This window comes from Atractosteus spatula, chromosome 12, assembly GCF_055471065.1.
Source record: "Atractosteus spatula isolate fAtrSpa1 chromosome 12, fAtrSpa1.hap1, whole genome shotgun sequence".
Lineage (NCBI taxonomy): Eukaryota > Metazoa > Chordata > Actinopteri > Semionotiformes > Lepisosteidae > Atractosteus > Atractosteus spatula.
In genome coordinates this window covers 29245815-29273099 of record NC_142717.1, presented here as the reverse complement: position 1 = coordinate 29273099, position 27285 = coordinate 29245815, and the positions used below count along the sequence as shown (strand labels likewise).

At 35.5% G+C, this 27285-nt stretch overlaps 1 protein-coding gene across 2 annotated transcripts in view; it reads right to left on the bottom strand.

Annotated features, from left to right (window-relative positions):
- The window catches only part of atp9b (ATPase phospholipid transporting 9B), a 152164-nt gene that overhangs the window by 89698 nt on the left and 35181 nt on the right, over positions 1 to 27285 (bottom strand). For both annotated transcript variants that reach the window (XM_088928992.1, XM_088928993.1), the window contains exons 6-8: positions 26329 to 26387; positions 24475 to 24526; positions 6496 to 6590 (exon numbers count right to left, since the gene is read on the bottom strand). In XM_088928992.1, the coding sequence (XP_088785118.1) occupies positions 6496 to 6590; positions 24475 to 24526; positions 26329 to 26387 (206 nt within the window). The remainder of the gene's footprint in view (positions 1 to 6495; positions 6591 to 24474; positions 24527 to 26328; positions 26388 to 27285) is intronic.

Below are 27285 nucleotides of genomic sequence, written 5' to 3'. Positions count from 1 at the left end.
TGAAATCCCTTTAATTTTTAAATATTATCATGTGTATAATACCTAGGTTTCCATCATACTGTATTATACAAAAAACATACTTCAGCCAACATATTTTAGTTATCTGAAACATATTCTTCAGTATATGCTCTTTGTTGCTACAAATGTCAGGGACATATATAAGGTCTTAACCAATTTCATGACTTACCACACATATAAGTAAACATTTACAACAAACATGAACATGTAGTCAATAAGAATGTTATATGAATACTTGCGTTCATAATTAATGTAATACTGAAATAAATTTCAAATGTGATTTCTGAGCATGCTATCCATACATCAGTGGAGGTTTTATGATAAAAACAAGTTTACTTGACTTCAACTTTCCACTCAGGTGGGTCACAGGGGGGCGGGCAGGCAGAAAGAAACTTTGATGTGGCCACTTGAGCAACACTTCATATGCAGTCAGTACAAACCAAAGTGCATCTTTCGTGTAACACAATTTCGCTCCATAATATCAATAAATACCTAAAGGGAAGGAATGTGCAGGTTCTCACAAAAAGCTTTCAAACCAATACTGTAAGCTAAATGCCAAAACATGTTAGTTTTCCAGTACCTAACCTTTATTTGTAACATTTGCAAAAACAGCAGTAAATGCACAAATTCATCAACATCTAAAACTACAAAAGATATCATAAACTGACAACATTCCATTACACTTATCATACATTACAAAAACACTTTAAAAAATAACTGTATTGAAAACCATACAGTAACTAAGAAGCACAGAACACGGTCAATATTATACAGCAAATGTCAAATCTATAGCCAACAGCATACCAAGACCTAAAATTTAATTCTTTCCTCCTTATTGACTTTCTAAAAACACCTTTAAGTCTAAACGTAAGCAGTTCTTTTTTGTCCTTCTACGCTCCTCCACATTTTACTTGATACAGTTACCATTAAGAGGAATTAAGAATTCACATCTTTAGAAGAAAAAGAGAAAGTAAAAAAAGTGATAAAAAAGTAAATCAAGTGATTTTCAATCTTAGAAAAGCAGCGAGAGCTCGTATCCATTTCCCTCTCCAGCTCCCTGCCAACTATTGTAAATCATTCACACGCTGGCCACTCACAGCTCCTGTTCATCCCCTTCCAACACTCAACGGGTTTACAAGAAATAATTCATATGATCCCGGAACACAAGTAGTGTCCTATATCTTCATCATTCACTCTTCTCCCCATCTGTTATCACCCACAATTGAGATAATCTAGGCTATTATATAAAGGTTATTGTACAGAGGAATATAACAGTCTCTCAGAGCTGGATCCCTGCTATGGAAAACCAACACCACACACAGACTCTAAGAAAAAAAGGAGACAGTTATTGAAGTACGTCAGGTAAAACACCTCTCTTTTTTTAATCAAATCAGTAGACTGTAACATGCTTTCGAATTTTTGCAGTGAATTGAGTCTTAGTGTCTGTGAGACGGGCTACATACAAGCATTGGAAAGAGAAAGCAGACAACAGCTGCTGCCTCTGTTTTAAGGACCAGAGCAGGTTATGTTGCTACTTTGCCGGCTCTTTTTCTTGAGAAGGAAAAGGAGAGCTTCTATTGACTGTCTCCTCTGTGAAAGAGCTAAGCTTTAAATTAACAAGTCCCTATTAAAAAGGATGTTGAAGGAGATACAGAACCATGTGCTGTCTCCCTCACTAGTAGGAGGCTCAATCCCTTCCTAAACTCAGGGGATCATCATCACAAACCAGTCAGCATATATTTCGTTGAAGCTCCTCTTTAGGGCGAGCAGAGTCTCAGATCACTTTCCAGTCATGCAACACCACGTAAAAGCCATGTAAAGAAACTTGGGAAAATGTGAGAAGCAAGCGAGCTTCTTAAGAAAAGGAAACCTTTGCTATACAAGACTAAAAAGTGTTTTTAATTGTTTACAAATTTTGTAACGATATGAAAATCTAGAAAAGATGGTGAGGTGGGATTTTTAATATGGTTACAATTTAAAAAAAGTTTCAGTCTCACTAAGTCAGGGCTAAAGCTGTAGTAGCGCTTTCATTGAAGAAACGTTTTACTATTCAACTATTACAGACTTTTTAACAAAAAAAAGATGTCTCACCCAGACATCTCCCAAATCCTTGAAATGAGTATTCTTCTTAGTTGTTTTTCTGGAAAGTAGGTCATTTCAAGAGAAAAAATACAAAAAGATAGCATCCAGTTGTGTTATGTGTGGTGTGTGTTGTAACTGGGACCTTCCTGGTCAAGGCACTACGAAACACATTTCCTCCTGAGTACTCTGTTAACTTAGTGTTTCATGGAATAAGTTTAAGAAATACAAAATTTCTAAAACTATGTAATCTGAATTTAACATTTAAAAAACACAACTCACACAAACATGTCTTCATGAACTAAAATGAAAAAAGTGTGCATGCATAAAAATGAAAAAAGAACTAAAACCTCAAGAAGTGAGATATTAAATTAACTAGACAAGACACAATGTTTACACCTGAAGATGATATGGAAGGATTTGTTTACACACTTCACAAAGAAACCAAATACCCCTTCTTTACAAAAGCACAGAGAAAACATAAAAAAGACCACTGTTTCAAACAACTATAATTCAAAATACTGCATTTGCAAGGACAGCAGTTAGGTGCAGGGTGTGGGAGGAGCCCTGTTCTTTTACACACACACTCTTGTGTCAAATTTCACTTTAGTTTAGTGGGAGCACATTCTTTCTAAAAGTTAGACAACTGTTTAGTACAAATTACACATCATTTATTATTTTTGTACATTAATGTTTTATTCTGGAAATGTGCTCAAAGGCATTGGGTAAATTTCAGCTTCTTCTCCTTTTCCTAGTTAGCTTTAGATGTGGCTGTACAGTATATTGGTTACTGTTAAGTGTAATTTGAACAGAACTTAACTTTCTGTTTTACTAATAGGTTCACCCCAAACTAACTTCATTTTTTGTTTCCAATTTACAGTTTTCTGATATTCAATGAGAAAATGAGAAATGTTTAAGAAATGTATTTTTTTGTTGCATTGCAAGGTTTTCTCCACTGCCTTGCTTTCCAAATAATGTTATAAATCTGCATCTATCCAATAAAAAATCTCCATTATACCCATCTTACTTTGCAAATAAGCCAAGTGACCAAGCCCCATGTGACAACTTCTAGACTGTTATATGTATGTTCCATAGCAGCTCAGATTCAGTACTGATTCAGTAAATCATGGAAGGTGACAGACAAGGGACAGAATCTCTGTGTCACAGCTGTGTCAGACAATTCAAAGTCAAGACAATTCTAACTTGGCTAAAGCATCAGCCTTTGCACAACCAAAATGTCTGGAAGAAAACTACACAATCACGAATGATCAGTGTTTGACACACACACATTGCCGAAGAAATACCCAAAATATTTTAATGAAAATGGGAAGACAAATACTACTGTATATGAAGTGAAAAGAGTGTATGAGCTGCGAATGAACAGAGATTAATTTTATGCTGCCGACTGAAAAGGTAAGGTGAAACAACAAAAAAACTGTTTGTGGTGTGTTATTCAGGTGTGTTCATATGCAAATGATTATCTGTATTATGTGAAAGAATATAAACCCGGCTCAAACGTGAGCCAAGACTCCAGTTTGAAGACCACAGGATCGCACTTGGAAAACAAACTACACATAACAGTAAATGCAAATGAGAAAGTTTTAAAGCAAACCTTTGCTTTTGGTTTATTTGACTTTATGCAAATGTCAGACTGAAATGAAAAGTGAAAGCGTCAAGTGAAAACAACCAATCAGCCCCCCTCATCTGTGGAACGCGTGGCAGTAAGGAGCCGGATCATGTTCTGCTGTGACCCGTCAACATTCCTGTGGTCTGACTGGGACCCCAGCTGAGGGGGTTAAAATTGATTGTAAATGCTGAATAATTCAGCCAGGATACCGTTGTAAAGATGCGTTTCTTCAGTTACGTTCAGGAGCGCTTTCAAAGCAAAAACGTCTGAAGGTTGTCTTCTCAAGGCCCATTTAGAAATCCAGGTCTGCCCAATCATGGACCACATCTTTTTTTCCCCAGTGTAGCACAGTGACATCACCATTGCTTGTACCATGTCTGAACAAACATTTAAATATTCAGCTAAATTCATTCAACTTAAAACATTGTCCCAAAATGACTGAACAAGCTGTAATAACTTTCCTTTTTACAGATAAAAAGGTTTCTGTAAATACTCACAACTTTTCTGCCAATAATATACAGTATAGTAAAAAGGAACTAAAGAGGTGGGCACATTTTACAATTCTCATTACTCAGAAGCAAATGAAAAACATCTTCTAAGAAGAGTGATATCACATCCAGAACAAGCCAGCTATTCCTAAAACGTAAGATGCTAAAACTGCTAAATAATGCCATTATAATGGCTCTCTCTTCCGTTTCTTCCACAAAAAGAATTTTCAAGTATTCTCTCTTGCCATTTATAATGGAAGGGGAAAAAATGCCCTCTACCAGGTCAAGGGCAACATTTGTTAACCTCACTTAAAGATCATTAAAATATGTCCTTAATCATAACACGAGGTTCATTACAAATAAAACAGCCGACAGCTCAATAAAACTAATTAAATGTAAATGGTACAGTTTACTACTTTATGGATCTTTTAATATAAATCAGCAAGCCTCCAATTATTGAAAATCACAGTGACCTCATAGCCTGTAATAAATTCACCTGATCACATAAAGTAGAAGAGAATGTCCTAGGAACTGGAGTGAGTCCAGTAAAAAAAAAAACAAAAGGAAAAAAAAAACCTGCCTTAGATATTACTGCAATACCGCAGGAAACCTGACCTGGGTGTTACAGATCTTGCTGCACAGCTATCATTAAATGACTTGTTGAAATTTTAATTCTCTGATCACATTAAGTGGTTTAGGAAGACAACAAAATCTGAACTGATCATCTTCGGCGGTGTCATCTCTTCTTAAAGAAAAGGCTGGAAACCCTGCAGGCTTATTTATTCTCAGTGTCACAGTGGATAAGGTTACAATGCTGAGCAGATGATGGGACTGACAGCTCGTGTCAACACAAGACACCCACAGTCCATTACACCAGATAGATGTGGAAATCAAACAGATGACTGACAGGTATGAGCAGCATTATGCTGGTGCATGTATGATTGAATTACTGCGTCAGCTTCCATAATCAAATTGCTGAACTCTGTGTCAAACAGAGAGGTACAGTACAGTGCAAAAAGCGGTTAAACATAAAATTCTAGACTCTGTGCATTTCCCTATGTTTGCAGGAACATTGAGGAAAATAAAACTAACGTGAAAAATATACATTAATACATTTGCACATCCCCAAAATGCAGAATAATAGAAGCATCTGAATAGAAACACAAAAACATGTGCATCTTGAAAAATAACTTTGGTACTTCGGAAGGGCTACCATATGCAAATTAGCCAAGAAGCTAAAAAAAACTACAAGGCAGAAATGTGTTCTCTGTTTTCATATTTTCCTGTTTCTGAAGAGCTGCACCTGTGCAGCATCCCTGCTAACCACAGCTGTTGTAATACAGGCCCAGTAGGTGGCATTCATGAATAGCACTAAGCTTGATAATACATCTATTGAAACAGATTCCTCCACACAAACCAAAGTCGTCTGTAATCTTGTCACTGAAGTGCCTCACTAAAATAACCTAATGAATAATGATCTCCATATGAAAGTCAGAGAAAGAGTGGGCATTGCTGTTCAAATATCACGGCTTTACAGACACAGATTTTTACTAAAAGTCAAAAAGACATTTATCTTTAAAAAATAGAAGACGATGTTTACAAATATGCTCTATTGTATATAGTGAGGGACAAAAAAAGAATTAACCGAAACCAATCGTACCTCCTGCTCAATGATCATGTATTCTACTGACCCAGAATCTGACGAAAAGCATACTTCAAAAAGTCTTAATTTCTTAATTTTTATCGTCATTGTCAACTGACATAAGTTCAGGATAAATGTTGTATAAGACAATTAAGACTGGCATTCTTTTACAATAACTGAATAGCCTCTTACCACATCAGCTGTATTAACATTGTATACAATCATTAAAAAAAACTAAATTACTGCACTGTGTAATAATGTTTACTACTGTATGTTTTTTATTTTATTATATATAATTCTGTACAATGTTTTTACCTTTTTAAAAGGCATGAAAACACCATAGTCTAAAAGGCAGAATTCAGTCAATTTAAAAATTAACAGTCACTTCATTAGGTATATATTGGGGATAGTTGTATTGTATGAGTTTTGCCCAATTTTTCACTCATTTTAATACTAAAACATGTCAGAATTACTTACACCTCTAAAACTCAGGAGAACAAATATCACAAAATATTCACACAATTCACAAAATTCTCTTGCTGATCAAGTAATTTATTGAAAAAATACATTCCTGAAAAAATAATAAAATGTATTGAAAAAATAATAAGAAATAAAAATAAGACAAAAAAACATCTACTCACCCCTAATGCAGGCAGTCGCTGGGTGCAGGCAACAGCCACTTTCAGCTTCCAGTCAGTTTCACCATCTAGTTGATCCGTACGGATAAAACATGCACCTGAGAACAATTTAAAAAATGTGACTCTCAGTATCACACATTTCTCCCATCATGGATCATTTTAAACATTTCTTGTGCCACTGCACTGACAGTATCACACAGAGCAAAGAAACTTGTTCATTTTCAGAAATTTTCCTAAATATTGTGACTTATTAATAATGGGTGAGAAACAGACACCTAGGCAGTGCTGTTTCGGTCTTGGAAATAAAATGCATTGAAAACACTGACAGGACACAATCTTTGAATAATTTTAATGGAAAAAAGAATATAACTTAAATATAACTACAGCTTAAAATCACTAGCATTCTAGCTCGTCTTCAAATACCAGGGGCTTAAAGGGGCCAGATGGTTACATTTAAATTTCATTTTATGGCATAAGTGAAAATGAACAAAGAACCATTTTCTGAGACCAAAAACATCTCCAACAAAATTAAATTCCAGCAAAATCCAAAGTGATAACAGCCCAACAAGCTCAACTAAGTGCATGTACGGTACTAACTTTTATTTAAAAAGTCAGCGATATTCAGTTTTTGGGAGAAGTTGCCAAACAAAACAAAGAAAAAAAAACATTAACAATCTCTGGGAAGGCAATGACAGAGAAATGACTAAAGGCTTTGGTTTGATTGTATCATCTGCTGAAATATTTTTAATGCCTAATTGATCCTTGTTTAAACTTCAGTGTTAAAGGTTGCCTTTTTTTAGGGAGCTAATATAAATAACACACAACATTTTCAGTCTGCATAAAAGAAGTACAATACAGTGCAGTATGTAGTACAGTTCTGGAGGGTCTGTGGTCTGGACGAAGCCCACACATGAAGGGGATAATTTTTTTAAGGTCACGATCAAGATACGCTTTCAGGAATAAACAAGGATAACTGTTTTTAACTTTTCTGGCTGGGTATGTGCCTGTCACCAGCTTCACTGATCAGGATTTTCCACAATTCCTAAGAGTGAAGTGAAGACACCACTGCTATTCTGTTAAGTAACATGACTAAAGCTGTGCAACACTTGCAGGAGAGTTAGGTAAAAAGAATGAATAAAAGCCATAAGACACATGTAGTTGTCTTAAATCATTAATACACCATAAATCATTATTTCTGGATTTTACACGCTGCTAGATGCCTCCACACACACGCCAAATAAAAGGTCTGTCTGTGTCACATCCTGCAAATGTAACTGTTAGCGATTAGTCTTGATCATAAAAACCACATTTAGACAGCAAGAGCACGGAGGTTTACTTTTAGAAAAAAAATGTTCTCACCTAAAGGCTAAGGGAGGTTTACAATAAATCATTTTGAGGTGTCTTTTATAATATAAGCGATTTCATCTTGTCATTTTATTACAATAAGACCTATTCATTAATAAAGTAAGTGTCAAAAAGTCCCAGGAATCTTTATAAATCATTAGGAAACCCTACTGATTACATATGAACTTCTGAACGAGTGTGGAGCTGATTTGTTACAGTACTCTGGAGTACTATAATACAACATGTTTCCAGGCCCAAAAGTCAGACTGGTGCAAGACAACTCAGACTGGATGAGGAGGAATTGCTGGTTTCAGCAGTTGTCTCCATTGCTGTTGTTCATGATCCCTTCTGTTTTTGTCTTTCTTTCTTTTCTTCCTGGACATCTTTGTATTTTCTATGTCAACGTCAAATAATGCATTTCTCGTGACATCTTATTTGCAATAATAGGACCTTTGCTACTCCAAAAGGAAAATAATGGGGCGGAGCATAGGCTCTGTGGCTAAGGATCTGCGCCTGTGGCTGGAAGGTTGCCGGTTCAAATCCTGCAGCCGGCAGAGGAATCCTACTCTGCTGGGCTCCTGAACAAGGCCCTTAACCCCAACTGCTCCAGGGGCGCCGTACAATGGCAGACCCTGCGCTCTGACCCCAGGCTCTCTCCCTATCTGTGTGTCTGTGTGTCTCATGGAAAGCAAGCTGGGGTATGCGAAAAGATAATTCCTAATGCAAGAAATTGTAAAGGGTTAATAAAGTGATGTTATAATCCTGCAAAATCATAATTTTTGTTTCTCAACTTCAAGTGGACAATTTCTTAAAGCGACAATCGAGCATATGTGCATCTCAATACCATTGTTATGCCTGTGAGTATGCACTGTATAAAAAAGGGTATGGATCTCTTTTTATTTATTAATTTTCAGATATCTGAGAGTCAATCACTCCATTCTTCAGTTCAGAACCAAAGATGGATTTAATTTATTACAGTGCGCTGGCAGCATATTTACAGCTTTATGTTTTTTTTTTTAATATTTACCATGCTACTAGCACATACAGTATGGTGCTGACCCTTCAGGAAATAACCTTAATATTGACTAGGTCAGCCATAACACTGGGTTCAACAAAGCTGCAAATGTCTCTACAAACTGCAGTTTATTATATTCAATACTGGCATACTAATAAACAGAAAAACTTTAAAAAAAAGAATCAAAGGAACATGAATTGTCCACAGCCTCTCTCTCACCAGGGAAGGCTTGCAGATTACCGCTTTACTGACACTCATCTTCCTTTGACAGGCCTCATTCTCAACAAGGTCAAATGCAATTTCCCTGGGTCGCTTGAGAGAAAACAAGAAAAACAACAAACAAATAATAAAAAAGGCTTTACGAAAAGGCTTCTACCAGCTTTCTTGCATTTATGTTGCGTATGGATTCCAAAATGCTATTAGTGTCTTGGTGACACAATGTTATTTAATTTCCAGTCAAAACATTTTCACAGCTTCCTCGCCTGGGCTTTGCATGTGTGTTAGAACAGCTATTCTGTCTCTTTCATTTTCACAGTCCTTCAGCGCTACCACTCATTCCGCACCATTTCAGCTAGGTAACAGGTATGAATTAGGGATATCATACAATATACAGTACAACTGCTGATCTGATGTGCCAAGGAAGTTTTAAGGGTCTTGAAGAAAACAGGGAGATGGAATAGACCTTCTAGTGCAAAGGTGGTCAAGCCTTTTACTAAGGGTTCAGCATCAAGGAACCAAACAAGTTCATCTGAGTTTATACAGCTTAGTTAAATGATGCGTGCAAGAGGGCCTCATGGAAAGAGTTACTGACTCTGCCATTATTCACTGATGGCCACTTGACTCATGGCTATACCAGGGTCAGTGCACAGGCTGGAAAAGCAAAAGGTGTGCTGTAGTTTCAACCACTGTATTACACAGAATTCTCTGCATTATTTTTCTTATTGTCTTCCAACCCTAAGATTCTATCTAAAAATTCACTTTGTTAAATTACATACAGTATGGTGTACAGCTACTTCAAAGCCCTGTAATGGCTACTCATTAAGCCTGTAAATGTTTCCTCATTTTTCTCAAACAAAACTCTTTGCAAACATGTCACTATACAATTCTCTTCAAAACCCATGTGTTTCTTGAAAAGCTTTTCAAAATCTCTCCATTTTCTGCGAAATTGTCGCAAAAAGTAAATTGATAAACAAAATATTTTAGTTATTTTAAGACATGGGTTGTGGCAAATAAAGAAAAGCTTTGCTTTTGTGGTATACGAATAACAACCGAAAATTAGGGCATATAATAAAGTCTGTGAAAATATATGTATATATCATATTTTTAAATATTTAAAATATACATTTTTTTCTATAAAGATATTAATCAAGTTCTACAAATTGCCTTTATTCTTCGATTCATAGTGATTTCCCCTGTCCTTTCATAGGATGCCTGAGGAAGAGAAGATAAGGTTCATGAACCCGCCCACACCCTGAGTCCTTCATGAGATTTAGGCTCTGCAGTAGGATTAGCACCAGATAGGGGAGTCCACTGATGTCAACGCAAGCTTGCTGGATTCCAGGAGGTCACAGGGATCACTGTTTCGTTGGGACCCGAGACAGCTCTGGCCAACGAATCACAGCTCGCCTCCCTGTACTGCTGAAGCCAGGGCATGCCAGTGCTCCGAGAATCCTGATCCGAGTCAGGAAGAGACATGACCATGTCTTGAGCCAGCGACATCACGTTCTTTAACTTATACGATTATCCAACATAAGAAAACAATGGATACGACAAAATTAGAATACAAGTATTGTTAGATATTGCAACATTTCAATCAGAGAGTCTTGACAGATTTCAAGTAACAAAAACAACTGGGTTTGCTAGCAAACTGGCACATGTCCAAAAGGTGTACATGAAAAACAGAAAGTATATAGAAACAAATCATAATCCTGGAGTCGTTTAATGTAAAGTTTATCTTTACTGCTTATTGTTCAATAATAACATATATCTGTGTGATATTGGCCACTGCACCCAAAAACTGGCATAACACAGAGGGTGTCTGACTTCAGCTGGCTTTAATGTAGGTCCATAGACCATGAGTGTTACTGTTACTCTCAATAAACATGACCATTTCAAACTTAAATCTTGTGCAAACTGTATAATGCAAATATTACATTCAGAGCAACTTTAAACTTCATATAGTTTCATTGCAGCTGGCCTTGGCAGAAAATGAACTTCAGAGAAGTATGTTCTCTTTCCATTTACTGCTCATGTCCAAACAAATGCTGAAAAAAATACTGTTTTGTTTATTTAAACAAAAATAGCATGAAGAACTTTAACAAAAACATTTTACTTTGTGAACCCCATGCAGTGCTTTTAGTGCAGATTAGTGCCTACGTTTTTGTTTGTAAAGGGTGGCAAAACACTGAAGCTGAAACCTGCAGCATACCTGCAGTTTCACCCCGTTATCAGATCATGTCATCCTTTATTAAAATATACGACACCCTCAGTGCGTAAGTGTTGCCCACTGACAAGTCATTTACACTGGAGACCGATACAATCCATTCTTTCATCAAATAAAAAACACTCTTAATTGTAACACAAAACACAATATGATAAGTGGAGATGAGCAGATGTTAGAAAATTTTGTATTATGATTGGAGTACAATGTTTACTCAGTATATTTCTGGCAGGTGTACCAGTCTTAAAACATGTAATCAGTTTAAAAATGTAATCACAGTTGTTAAGCTCTCTCTTAATTAAAGCATAGAAGTCTGTTAATTGCGAAGGATTTCTGCTTAGCATCTTTTTTTTCTTTGGCTCTTGTCCTGGTCCTGAAGCAGTTATTTCATGTAATGACGTAACTGTTTAGAAAGACTTTCTCTGGCCTTGTCCTTGCTCTTTATATGTATATATGGCTTTTCTTAACTATGTGTTTACATGATTTGGGAAAAAAATCTCAGCCATAAAAAAGCACTGCAGACGCACTGCAGAATGTTTAAAATAGGATTAGGGGAAACTGATGAATATGTTAAAGTATCAAGTGATCATGCACATTCGCCATCTTGGACACCATTTACTTCAGCATGATTGATAGCTAGTTCGAGAAATGTTTAAAAAAAACATAACATAGAACATAATATTATTCATGTATGCTCAATGTTCCATATACTTAAAGGTATTACTTGGGTAAAAATAATGTCCTTTTTCCACAACCCATTTCCAAATTAAAATACCTCTTATTAGGCATGACAATTTTTTTACATCTAAAAGTGAAGTGGTAAAGCAGGAAAAACACAGTAGCATTTAGTGTAAAAGTGTCCGATTAATAAAAGTGGAAACAGATTAATGTTGAAAACCATATCACATCTAAAATCAAACATATTATGAACTCATAATGTTCAGTATTTAAGCACAAACTGCACTGCGATGTACAGTAAAAGAAAGATGATAGAGAAATATCACTGAGACTCAGCTTGCTTGGCTACTGTTTTAACAATGCAAATCAGACCTTTTCTTTGCCCTAATTACCAAAGCCTTCATGATCTGGTATAACATGTTGCCATTTTTTTCAACAAAGGTTAACAGAAATATTTAAAACAAAAAGGACCTCATAATAAGCCATTTTAACCACCCAGGTATACAGAAGTTACTTAAACCTAAAGCAGAATGTTAAACACATAAAATGTTTTACTGAAGAAAACACTCCCAAAAGCATGAGCTAATTATGTATTCCGAGACTGAATGTTTGATTTCAGATTTTTTAAGGAGATTCGTTTTGAATACTGGAAATTGGTTTAGAACACTTTCCATTTGTAAAACTGAAACTTTCAGCCTGACAATCTGCAGTTAGATTATGTAAATACCACTGACAAACAAGAGTGTGAAAGGTTGGATAATCATGTCATGCACAAAGAGAGAGGCCGGACCACTTTAGCACCCAACACACATACATTCCCTCATTATACAGCTTCTCTAGAAAAAAAGGCAATGATGAGCAGTCATAATGCTTTATGAGATAACCTTCTGATGAGTATCATTAGAATATATTTATAGAGGAGATGGTCATCTACGCACAGAATGAACTCCCCTAGAGTTCTCCCACAGACAGTGTAGTGTGTTTCCTTCTTTTAAAGTTTCACCTGGTTTTAAAACTCTACTCTCTAAAACTATTTTACAACCAGGAAATCCAAAACTCAAGCCAGTAGCAGCAAGGTCTGAAAGGACATGATTTAAGAGAGCCGTGCTGTACACATGGTACTGCACATTATATAGAGAAGTGTAACACTGCTTTAATAAAGTTTTCTTGCATTTTACTTTTTCATCAGCAGGAACACCTCAAGCATTTAGAGGTTTCAGAATTACTTAGTAAGCAAAGTATTTAATCTTTCTTTTTGTGTGATAAAGCACAATTAAAATTTATTTAAGGTGAGTGAATGGAACCTTAAAAAGCAAGCATTTGCGATTGTGTTTACAAAGTACAAATTCCGATCAATGTTTGAAATTTCATGCTTGAAAGCCTAACTGCGATGCAAACAGAGAACTAATTGCAAGAGATGAATTCTTGACAGAACCTCATCAGGAACGCAGTGCACTTTTTTCCCCCCAAAGTCAAGAGTTTATACCAGATAGGAAAAGAGACAGTCAACAGAAGATTGTAGAATAGAATAACAATGTCCAGGGAGAAGCACCTTTTATCCCTAAACAGCAGGTTTCTTTTCCTGGTTATCTTTATCTCACCCAAAAAAAGTTTAGACTGTGATTTTGGACTCCTGGGGCAAAGTGAAAGAACAATAGTAGTAATAATAATAATATAGAGATGATCCCAAGTTAACAATGACAAATAGTAAAAAATTATTCAGTCATCAAATACATTGCTAAACCTGAAAGATCACCATTTTAAAAATTTAAAGATTAAAAGATTTAGTTTTTAACCAAATGCATATTTAAAAAATCCTTCAAAGTCTACAGAATAAATGCTTTAGAAAAGTACAAGTAACAAAATAGAAACTCTAAACTGTATCTAAATATCACTGCTTTATAGCTATCTGTAGTTAGCTGAGGAGTTGTGGATTTCTGAAATAAAGATACAGTATCTTTGACTACCTTTGAAAGAAAACCGTAAATATACTGTGGTTATGGAACTACCAGAGAGAATATTCTTATTTTTAAATATATAAATCTTTGTTCCAAATACAACAGTTTGTGTGTGTCTTTTGCATCTATTCTTATTCAATCAAGTGGGGTCAGAGTATGAGTGCAGTAAGAGTTTAGCACAGCACATTAATTTCAAATTCCCTACAATGCAATTTGAGTAAAATTAAGTTTCTTACCAGTCAAAAAGAAACTATTTTAAAGGATTTCATACAATGTTTACAAAATGACATCATTATCCACTTCATTCCACTGTTTATTATTACTATTAACATTATTTCTGAAATTCATCACTGTAAAGACCACAGACAGTGACTTCAACCGAGCACCCAGACATCTCCCCTGTAATTCAGACAAATCAAGGACTGTTGCCTTCTCATTCTTATTCATGCTAATGTCTGCACAGGATAAATCTTAGCCAGTAATTAAGAACCATTTATTTAAGCTTGCTTGTTAAATTAAGAGCCTGTCGTTAAAGCTTTAAGAACCAATTTGATTAAAGCCATCCCCCAATATTACTGTTGGAAATCTGAACCAAACCAAAAACCCATAGTTTATGTTCAGATAATAAAAACTGTCTAAAATAATCCACAAGATTAGTTTTAATATTCAAAAAAAGGGTGGCATTTTTTAATACTTAATAAAATAATTAGAATTAAATCACAAGGAACACTAAAAAATATTCTAAAAAGTATTTAGTATTAAGTATTAAATGTAATTTAATAGCAGAACTTATTTTAAACAATGCCATAGATTAAGCCATTTAAAATTCTTCAATTTAGAGAACTGTTTATCTCAATACACCAATATCACTGGTCTACATGCAGTAAACTGTGTGAGACATTTTAATGTTATTGTTTTATTTGGCTTACTACATCTGAAGTTGATGCTTGATACTCCAATATCATGTAAACTAAATCAAAATCAAATATAAAAGAAAATGCAACACACACACAACTGTTGAAATAAAAAATTATACAAATACAATTCATTACGCATCTGCATCTCAGTCTTCAGGTACTATTTTTAGAGACTGCATATCTTTTAATTTTCATAAAACAAATAACTGCATGTTACATCTTTTTTAAACCACTGAGAAAAGGTGAGTACAAAATGATTCTTCTTAGTGTGTTCATAATCCAAGTTGAAGTTTAAGCTCAGATTGTTAATTGTCACTTTGATTACCTACTGACAACTGTGCGTTATTAGACATCTAAATGTTGATTACAAAGATGGTAGGTGAGGAAACAAATCAAAGTTGCACAACGCTCTGAAGACAATAGGGAAAATGTGATCTACAAAGTTAGCACTACTGCACTTCTCTGCCTCTTTTCCTGATCTTATGCACTGGTTTTAAAATTCGATTTGCACGACAAGAGAAAGTAAAGGAAAAAAATCATCAAGATTGCTCACAAAAGAGAAGAAAATGTAAAACAAAAAATAAGCAGATCACCCCTTTGACATAACAGAAATTATAATTGAGAAGATTGTAAAATAAAATGAAAAAAAAATGCAGCAAGCACTAAACAAGAAGAAAATACTTCTCTACTGCAGAGACTTTGAGAAGGAGGAGAAAATTAAGAAGAGGATTGGATGTCAAGAGGAAGGCTGACAAGCTGCCAGCAAGTACATTTTGTTTGGGTGCCCAAGTCTGGATGAATTTGGTGTCACAATCAAAGTACCTGGACCCTGGTGTAAGTAAAGTCTAGCAGAACCCCATATTTTATTCATTAATGCCTGTATATTTAGCAGCTTGCAGAGCTAACAACCTGAAAGGACATGGTTGAGAGAGAAGCACCTGAAACCATATCTGACCTGAAGGCAGCATTTTCACACTGTGCTCCTTGCAGCGAGCCCGTGCCTGCACCCACTCCCTTGCCCAGTAATTGTGTTTCCATCGAGTGCATTCTAAATTAATGACGCTTTCATCTGCAGTGTTTCGAAATCACATGTCACTGCCATAAGAGAAGAGTTCCCATTAAAGCAAATTTGACCCCCACCATTATACAGACTTGCTATTGGATATCCTGGCCACAGAGCCCAAAATGTGTTTGTGTTAAGATTGTGTGTAGATTTTGTTGAACCCACAGTTATGCCACACCACCAACTTGGCATCATTCTTTTTTCCTGGAAATAACAGTACTTGCTTTTCATTCAAAAACCATCCAAAACAAGGACAAATCCTTAAAGAAAACACCTTTAGCATTTTCAGTAACATGCACTGCAATCCTTTTGGATAATATAATTACATGTATTCTAATATTAGCAAAAGAATACATTTAAAAATACAGTTTTTACATTAAATGAATCTCATCATATATAACTGTCACAAGCCTTTTCTTGTGTAAAAAGGTGGAATCTCTTTTTTTTGTCATTTACAAAACATATTACTCTACTTTTAAGCTTTCTTATGTGTGCATTCCTCCAGACATCACTGGAATGAATTAACTATTAGAATCATATGCAGAGAATGTTAAAACTGTTGTATTGAAGATTTATTCAATACCATATTTTTTTTGTTACTAGATAAAAATATGTAATACTTTATTATTGAAGCCTGCTTAAAATCTATGAGCATGAATTAGAATCTGAATGTCCTGGTGTAAAAAAACACAGGTTAAGAAAAAATGAGTGTCACATGCTGAATAGGTAGGACACAGACACAGGTCTTCTCTGTGACAGAAAGCGGAGAGAGAAATACATAAATCTTCTTTAACAATCTATTTTCCATCATACTTATTCACTGGGGGCACCTCAAAGTGGTCTTTACCCTTTCTGTCAATGGGTGCCCTCATCCATCAATTTCATAGAGAATTATACCAGGGATCAATGTAGTTCAAGACCAGAAAGCATTCAGAGGGCTCTTGTAAACGCTTCACTAGGTTCTCCTATCATTCACTTCATACAGAGCTCACATCAGGAGAGGCGTTTGTTAGACGCCTGTCCTCGTAATACAGCCGTCTGCTCACACACACACCTCCCTCAGTTCAAAAAGCATTTACCATTTACCACAATGTTTTATTATTCTTTAACATGGAAAATTCTGAGTGGTTTACTGAATCCGAAATTCCAATAGCGCATTTTAAGGCACTGCGGCAACGTAATGCTTAACGAGAGCAACTTGTAATTAATTTACGCAGAGTAATGAAATCCTGTGCACGAATGGAATACAAAGAAAGTCGTGTCCACAGGTTCTGGCTTCAGCTTGTTTGTCAGAACTTAGCAAATAAAGTGTCTCTCTGTTCTGAGCGAACGGGCACAACCAGCAACATTCACATACCGACAATTAGACTATTTTATAGAAAAAAATGTAAATACATTATATTTAGGGAGTGCTGAAAAAAACTGTTCAACAGTTAAGATCACAACATCTTTCACATATAACAGCAAATTACATCACAAGTTGCCAAAAGCATTACTTTACCACCAAAGAAAAAAAATATTTTTAAGCAGAGACAAAAACATTTAAAAAAACATAAAAACATACACTATTCAAATAAACAGCAACATTGGTTCCAGATTGCATAAACCGAAGTCAATGAGGTCTCACTGTAGGAATTAAGAATACAAAAGGAAATATTTCTTATTAATCATTTTTAAAATTCCTGTTTTTATTTTTAATATTTCCAGTTTCTACAAAACAACAGCCAAAGCCCACACCATCCCAAAGAAACCAATTCTGAATGCAAAACTAATGACCAAAGTAAGAAAAGGTACATATCTTTGTTTCTGAAGCCAGTTTCCTTTTCAAAATAGATCTTGGGTGATTTAAAAAAAACAATCGAACATCCCACTTCACAGGCTTTTTGCAGACTTTTTGAGCTGTGGGAAAAATGCTTGTGTGCTTTCCGCCAATTGGTGAAGAAATACTCAAATACACTGTGGTAGCCCAAGTCTCAAGAAAGCATTTATTCCAAAAACTGCAATAATATAATGGCCAAATACACACGTGTGTTTGTAAAAATATGTAAATTGAGATAGTGTGGTCAGAGTTTAAATTCAAGCATCATGTATGCTTAAAGGCCATAATACAAGCTACATTGATATAAATACTACACACAGAAAACAAACTCAGGATTTAGTCACTTCTGAAATTGTACAGCAAACAGAGTATCAACTTATAAATATCTCATTGGAATAATTGTGCAGACAATTGTGCTGATGTGAACATACAGGTATTTCCCTTAAACAACTGTATGCATGTGAAGACTATAAGTCCAACAGTTAAGCTTTTGCCTGGAGGTTTCAAGTTCAAGTCCTGTTTCTGCCACACACCCGTTATGTTAAGGGATAAGCAAGTTACTTTAAGCTCGTTAAGCTTCATCCCACAAAAATACATTAACAGAAAACCTAAGGAATAAAACTATAATTTCTGCATACAGTAAATACAATGTTAACATACAATACATTAACCTAAAAACTGGTGCTAAAAATTAAGCAAAGATTCAAATACAAAACAGAAACTATACTTTACGTAAGCCACTGGTTTCATACTAATATTTCTGTTCCAGCTTAAAATGTAACAGAGGATGTATTTAACCTCCATTTCATTTCAGTAACATCCAAGAAACACTGTCTCTATGCACAGCACTTAGAATCTAACATAAACACTATGAGAGAGTACATAAAAAAATTGAGCGCAACAAGCTACAGTCAATCAGCAGCTGGTTTCTTTCAAACGAGGAGCAGAGTAGTGCATAGTATGTGGGTTACAATGGCTTCAAGAGAGGGATGTAAAAATCATGTCAACTATTCATCCATAATTACATTTCACATGGAAGAACACTGCAGAAAAGGTTACCATTCTACACAGAGACTGTGATTAGCAGATACTGATATAACAGTAGCTCATCAGCTTTAGGATGCCATGGTAGAAGGACAACAACCAAAAGGAGTGCAGTGATAAGAGGTCCGAAGATGACTTCTCTTAACCAGCTTACATCATTCCAGATCACATTAAAGTATCAGGTACAGCACAGTCAAAACTGTTATTTTTGTTTTATATTCAATCAATTTGTATTTGATATCAAAGATTAATATGAAAGAAAAAGTACAATATGTTGTTTTTGGATAATTCCATGCATGCTTTTGATCATATTGGAACAAAAACATACTTTGTGTTAAACCCAGTGAATTCAAGTGACTACCACATTAACTTACTAAATACAGTGTAACACAGTATCACAGTCACAGTGTAAAAGTCAGTATCTGGTAGCATACCCTAATGAAGCAATTATTGCATGAAGTCTGCTACCCATGAAGCTCATCTAACTGTTTGAGTTTTGAGATGCTTTGCTGCAGCCACTGAGTTCTTGCCTATTCTTTGGAAGTTCTGATTTTATTTTTTTCGTCATCATGCAAAATGCTTACAGAATTGGATTTAAATCGGACTTGGCCAGTCTAAGATTATCCACTCTTTCTTCCTGATGAACTCCATTTTCCACTGCCTAAACAGGATATTTCCAGATGCTCCAGAAAATGGTTCCTACTTCAGAAACATACAATATAGCAATTGCTGGCAATTTATAATTCATAAAACTGAGTGAGTTGGTTCTAAAGGGTGTCATGCATGTCCAGGTCATGGCATTACCACTCCATGCCTCAGAAGTTACTCGATAAAAAATGAGTCAGGATCGTTTTCATTTTTCAATATTCAATTTGATATAATATCAATATTATATAAATATTATGTTATATCACTCAAGTATTGTTCAAAGTTACATTTTTACATTGTTTTTAAGTAGGTTCATTTTCAATTAATTTATTATTAGGTCTTCTGTACTTAAATATAATTTTAGAAAGACAATGCATCTGGACAAATCAAGAGTTTATCAGCCTAATCACAACCACTACTTTAGTCCATGCATGTAATCAATCTTTCCAACATAGAAAATACCTTCTATCAAAAACCGTCTTTCATGGAATGGGTTGTGCACATTACAGGGCACATACCCTTAAGAACACAAGAATAATTCGAGACATCCATTAACTTAGCCAGCATGTCTTGGAAAGGTGGAAGGAAACTAAAGTACCTGGATAAAACCTACAAGCACACAGGGAGAACAGACAAACTCAACACAGAAAGTACTCCACTCTGGAATCAAACACTTGCACATGGAGCTCCTGTGAGGAAGCAACTCTAACTGAAAGGTCACTGTAATATCCCTAAAACACCACGTTGAATTTTTAAATTTAAAATTTAAAATGTGAATTATTTAAAAAAACATTTTTGTTACATCAATTCATTTTTATTTCAAGGGGATTCTGTTCTGTTTTCTTTTTTACATTTAAGCTTTTAAGCTATTTTTTATAGCTCAGTTCATGGAGCAGCGTCAAAACTTCATACATAATGTACACGCACACAAACAAATAAGTCTGCAAAATAATCATAAAAATAAAATAATTTAATTACAACTATTAAGGGTCCAGTAATACAACATTACTGATTTCAAAAACTTAAAGTATGATTAATGTAAAGGTTACACTATCTTAGCTTCAATACATGGTCAGATGCATTCCTTAAAGTCAGCATTTAATTTGCAGCTGCCTAATGTAAATTAAGTACGCATAATTATGCCCATCTTCTCGCTCAAGCATTGTTTCCAATGAATTTTTTACTAAGGCGACCATTAGCTACAACTAATGCCAGTTAAGCCTCAGCAAAACTGAATTATTAAATCTGTCTGCCTATATCCTGTTACAGCCTACTTATGAATACTTGATTTTATTTTGTATAATTGACAAGGGGTGTCAGGAGCGGATCGCTTTGATGGCAATAGACTTTAAGATCAGCTGACATATTTGTCACAAAAGACAAGCCATGCCAAGTGAATTAATTGAAGGGTCATTGTCAGAAGGTTCACGTGAACCTATCATAAACTGTTAATAAAGTACTGTGTAATATTAGTAGCCAGCATGCTAGGTATAACAACACTGAAATATTAGTATACACATCAACAAAAGACAGAATACATTGACTTTGGAGACATAATACCAGATCATTTACCAGCATCTTAATTTTTTAAGCCTTTATATAAGAGCCGAAATGACAGTGATGTGTGCAGTTTTCATGGTGAGCGCAAGATAAAATGGTTGTAGTGTGAAAGGCTACATCTGCATCACAGCCAGGTTTAGGCTCTGCACCAGGACAACTTCTTAAACAAACAAATAATACAATGCAAACATTTCGGGCATAAAGACATCAACCAGAATCCTGCTAGAAGGCATATTGGCATTTATAAGAGATTGATGAAAATTACTTCCAAAGCATTTATTTCTCCTAATACCACTGAAAGAAGAGTGTGCACTCAAGAGATATTTGATCTGAATTAGGAAACTGATGAAGCAATTGATTAATTGGAATTTAAGCCATCAGTCACCAGAGCCATCAGCAGCATCATTTACATTCTAAACAATCAGCTGATGGGCCAATAGGACACCAAGTATTAATACACAGTCAATATGATACCACTGAACTCATCACAATTCCTTATTGACAAGCACAATGACGCTTTTAATCCAGGCTTGATCAAATTGCATATATTTCGGGATTTCCACACTGATTCAATACGTCTTATGAATTTTTAATCTTGGGGAATGCATTACAGATTTCTCCCTTTATTTCTTTTTAACAAGGCGTAACAAAGGCCAGACCATTTCAGCTTGTACGATATGAACAATGCTGGTCATGCAAAACAACTGCCTTTGCTTTCAACTAGTTTTCTTGGATATATAATGTTTTTCCAGTTCTATGCATCTCAAATACCGAAGTATGTTTTTTTTATTCTATACATATTATTTTTATTATTTCCAAACACACTCAGATGCTTCAAAGTGCAGACAGTAGTTAGCCTTATTAGAAAACTGACTTTGGGACTAAGGACCCAAATCCCTACTTGCTGTGGGTCAGGCAGGCTTTGCTGCATCGGGTTAAACTAGGACATTTAACCCTTTCAGAACAAAGCCTTACACATGATCCAAGAAAAAAGGCAAATGTAAGCAGGGAAGCAGTATAAAGTAATCAAACTGTGAATTATCCACAGGTCTGGAGACCTGATCTGTGATATATCAATTTTTCATGTTTTATAGCCTCAGATTCGCTCCATGTAGCGTATCTTACAAGTTGACAATATGCCAATAGTGCACTCTCTCAGCTGACATGACGAGAAGTCAGTCTCCATTTCTATGCTGTAAATGCTGCATAAGGTGATTAATCTCATATTACCTTCATCTCCTCAGGCTTTGGCAATATGGCACCCACACACAGACCGCCTGGGAGGAAGGGGTACCCAAAAGAGCCACAGAAGTGACAAGCTGAAGATAATGACCATCCAAAGCCGTAAGTAGTAAAAAGTAAATATATATAAAGGATATTAACAAACATTGACACAGATCATGATGGTAATAGTGCCATATAAGCACTATATGTCTGCACTCCATGTCAATTCCAAAATCTGGAATTAAAATGACAACAGACTGTGAATCTTTTTATGAAACCTCAGATAACGGCACCTTCCAGGTAATGATAATACAACTGTGCTTAATTATGATTCATAATAGCTAGTCACTATTTTTCTAAGATTCTCATTGCATAATCCCTTATGTCTCAGCACACTCTCACCAACACAAGATTTGCTTGATGAGGAGCCCAGTCATTGAAAGAATTCCACCTCTTTATAATTGCATGACAAAGTGTAATGTAGTTTGTCTGCTTTAACATATAGGAGGAAAAACTTTTAGGAATGAAAAACTTTTAGGAAAAACATATAGGAATGAAACTTTTGACTACAGTTACAAGACAGACGTTATTACTGCATCAAGCAGATCACATTATCCGTGGCATTTCATAACCTCCTTATTATGTACCCTAAAGTTAATAATTCATTACCTTTGTCAAATCAAACAGATGGATAATTTTCAATACAGTGGTGCCCTTCTCCCCAATTCTCCTTTGTAAAGTTTAAATTAGACATTGTGATATTTCCTGAAGTACTCTGTTAATTCAATATCTATCGTGCGGTTTTCAGTTCACAGCAACATCCGTAATATACCGAAGCAATACAATTCTGTGGCTTGAGATGGGTGTCAAAACATTTCTAGCCCGAGTTAAATCAAACTCTGAAACCAGAATAGAAAACTGGTTTGGGGAAAAAAAGATTAAGGCAGTTTGAACACATTGTTGGCAGTCATACAAACCCTAAAGATAAACTTTATCCGGTTGTACGTGCAAAACGTCACTCAAGCCATTTGTTATTCTCTTAAGTATTACATTTTCAAAGTGTCTTAGTTTCCAGACAGGTAGGTTTGAGAGTAAGATTTTCCTTGTGTAGATAATGGCTGTGGGAAAGAGGAAAGTTGAATGCGGTTTTAAAGTTTTGTGAAAGACGGGACTGCTGGTAAATCTTTTTTTATAAGCAGTTTTGTTGTGGTACAAGGCAGTTAAGAGAGTACTTATGGAAAATTCTAATATATCTAATAGGTTTTAGAAACATTGATCTTGGGGTCTTTCTCCAACCAAGGGGAAAAAGAAAGAATGCAAGTGATAGAATGGTGTTTTCATGATTATCTTTAAGCTTGCACTTTTCTCACACTGATAAAAAAGTGTTTCTTCTGTTAGAAACAGCTGCTGCCAAAACACACAGGATTCCTGTGCATAGGCTTCTTATTTATTGTGACCTGAGAGTTACATCACTGCTAACAGTGGCATTCTCTGGAACCAGCTTGTAATAAAGTATTTTTTTTCCTATGGATTCATAATTGGGATCATCACATTTATACAAGCAAAAAACGTTGCATCCACATATGTTGTACATCAGGTAGGGCTGAGAGTAAAGGAACATTTGTAGGGGTTTAGTTTTAAATCATAAGGATAACTAATCCTCCTGAAGCTGGTCTTGTGGACTATACTGTAAGTGAACATAACCCTCCCAGAAAAAGTAGAGACACTTCTCAGTGTGTACTTTTTACAAATTTTAGATTGAACATAAAACTGGGAGACTGAAACTTCCTGATTTCTAAGTGAAAAGGAAAACATCAGGAACAAACTTTGGCACTGTGTGTCTGGAGAATGACTCCCACTGGCTTAGACACAGCTCTATATATTCAGAGAAACACATCCCAGCTTCCATACAATTACACTAATTAATTGTCATTAACATGGTGGACTATTTACAAGTTAATGCGTTTTGGACTCCAAACCTGTTTGTGATTTTCTTTAACGGGAAAACAAAATACAGCAGAGGTATTTAAAGTATCCGGGTCCAGGGGTTGGAGAGAAAACACTGAGCAGTAATGGCTGAGAAACCCAATGAATTTCAGTAGTATAACAAGAGGTTAGAAATAAAAAAACATTTATGAGAAATGCTTAAACTGCCGTGCATGTTTTAGCAATTTCTTGTTAATTCTGTTACTGAGAGTGTAACTGACGTTGCCCACCACTGGTCTGTAATGAGGTGTCTTCATAGACGACAAGTAAGTGCACTGGGCCTTACCATTTCTCTCTGATGTCCTCAGGAAAATCATGTCAGCTGGAATCCTCTGGTTCTGAAATGAAATGAGAGTTTTGAAAAATTGTAACACAAATTTACGAAACAGCTGCCACCACAACATCTGAATGTTCAGTTGACGCACACAAAAGCCCAAATCTGTGACTTCTGGTAACAGACTACTTTAGAGGAGCTATCAGAAACTAGATAACTACCACTATGCAAGTGGATCATCGGCTTTAAACAACTAAGTCTGGTATAAATCCATTACACTGGAGTCTCAGGTTACTTGTATCATGCCAACAAACTTGCTTTAGTACAACATCACCAAGTGACAGAAACCAGAAGGAAGAAAAAAAGAACTTGCTTCAAATGAAAGACAAAATCATTCGATCAAAATAAAAATGTTTATTAATATATGGTTGTAGTCTTTACATCCAGTCTAAGAGTGAGATTATCACTTTCATCGTGCTATATGTTCTGTATGTTCTACATTATGAAAAACTTTATCTAGACTATTACTTTATATAGATGATTACTTTCAGTTTTAACTGGGCACTTCAAGGACAAAGCAATTAATTCACCACAATACTTGAAAGTCTGCTTCAGATTGGCACTCCATATGACACAAATTACACATTTTGACTTACAGTTTTTATTGGATTACACTGCAATAACATCACAAATCAGAAGCTTAATTAAAAAACAATTTATATTTTTCTATTTTTATTTAATTTAGAATTTCAGTGTAGGCAGGAGGCATATTACTTATAACAAGCCTCTTGATATTTAAGCACCATTAAGAGAAACCTGAGATAATGAAGTGGCTGTTCTGGGAGGGACAGATAATCGGCAGTTTTCGGGTGAGAACTATCATAATGGTTGGGATCGTGAGCCTAAGACATTGTCTATATATAGAAGAGATCACAGAAGCTACCTATGGGAAGGTCCCAAACATAATCAAAATGTTTAAATCTCCGAGTCATTCAGGTAAAATGTGGGACAATGCAGGGAAGGAAAACATCACAACAGGTGGAAAAGTGAAACAAATAATTAAAAATATACTATCTAAAGCAATCAAAATCATTGTGAATGCAACTGACAATAAGACAAGCAACTGCATTTAAAACCAAGAACAGGAGGCACTTCTTTACCCAAAAGATGAGATACTCAGATCAAAAAGGTACTAACTACCAAACAGTCTGGATGGGGGCAGGAGGCAACTTCACATTTGTTACCTGTCTTACATTCTTATGTGAGTAGAAAATCAACACCAGTGTTGTGCTGGGCCTAAGATTTTCAAAACAAGAACTCATTATTCTTCTTATTATTAATAAGAATAAGAATTTTATAATACCTCAAAAAATATCTTTGAGCGCCCACACTTTTACTTATCCTGGTCAGTTTCATGGAGTTCACACAGTTCAGCAACAACCTTTGTTTCCTACAATTATCTTCCCTTATTTTTCTTATTGGGATCTTTGAAGCCTAAATTATTTAAGCTATTCCAAAAGATAATGAAGACTCATGTAAAGAACAACAACATACAAGGCACATTGGAGTAAACCAGATATGAAGCCGACATGTTATTCGATTTACTCAAAAACTACGACAAAAGACTGAAAACTTGCTTATAGCTCTTAACTCTGATGATTTCTGTCAGAATTGACAGATGATTCCAACTGGTCACCATCGTCTTGTGGCGACTGCAGTGACTGTTTGCAATTGCTGACTGATCCCCTCTAGAATGGCAGGTATGTTTTTAACTGACCCAGTCAACATAACTGGCTTGATGGCAAATAACAAGCACCACCTTTACAATAATTAAGCCCAAACAAGAGAGAGAAAAAACGTAATTACCTTTTCAACGATTATGAGGTCTCCGACTTGTATGTCAGAGCTCTTCACTTGAACTTTACCTAGAAGACATCAATACTGACACCAGTGACATTTTCAATGACAAATGATAAAAGAATCTCACAGTTTTAAATATTGCACCTGTAGTTTAAAATTCCATGCAAAGAAAATTCATCAAAAGCATAAATATCTTCGTTTTTGAGTTTCATCGTTCAAAAAAGTGAAAACAAAATGTTTGATTATGGTCTTTAGTTTGTGAAAATGACCCTAAAGCCCACACAACAGTCCTATGCTTTTTCTTTCACCTCATCTTTCTCTCAGAGATTGATTGCATTCTCCCATGCAAATGTAATACTCCTCCATTATGATCCCTGGTCTGGGACCCAGAACAAATCAGAGACACACCAGGTCACTGTCAATTATATCCATTTAATACCCACTTATGTGTGCTACAAATCAGTTCCCAGTGAAGATTAAATCTTGCTTTTGGGGTCAGAGATATCACACTGGAGACCCAGAGAATGCTTTCCTCAGTAATCTCAGGAATATAGGTTGGAAAAATGTGAAGTTCAATCCTACTAACACACATTGTAGGCTGCATTTCTTTCCAGGTTTTCGGATGTCTCTCTCTAAAGCTGGCCAGTTAAAGTTTATTTTAACAAATAACAAACAGTTCAGATTTTTTTTTACGATGGAGAACATTAAGTTTATACTGTGGTCATTGCTCTGTGAATCAATGTTGTTCAGTTGCACAAAGAAAAGAAAGACCAGCCTGCAGGGGGAAAAATACTCTCACATGAGTGTTTTTTTTTGACGTTGCACATACACTGTAAGGCCAATGTGCAGCACGCCTTCAGTTTACGTCATGTTCACCCTTTTTAAAATGAAATGCAGATGCTGTCAAATTTAAGACAACTAGTCTAGCAGTACAGTATTTGTAAGTTCCCTGCCCAACAGAAT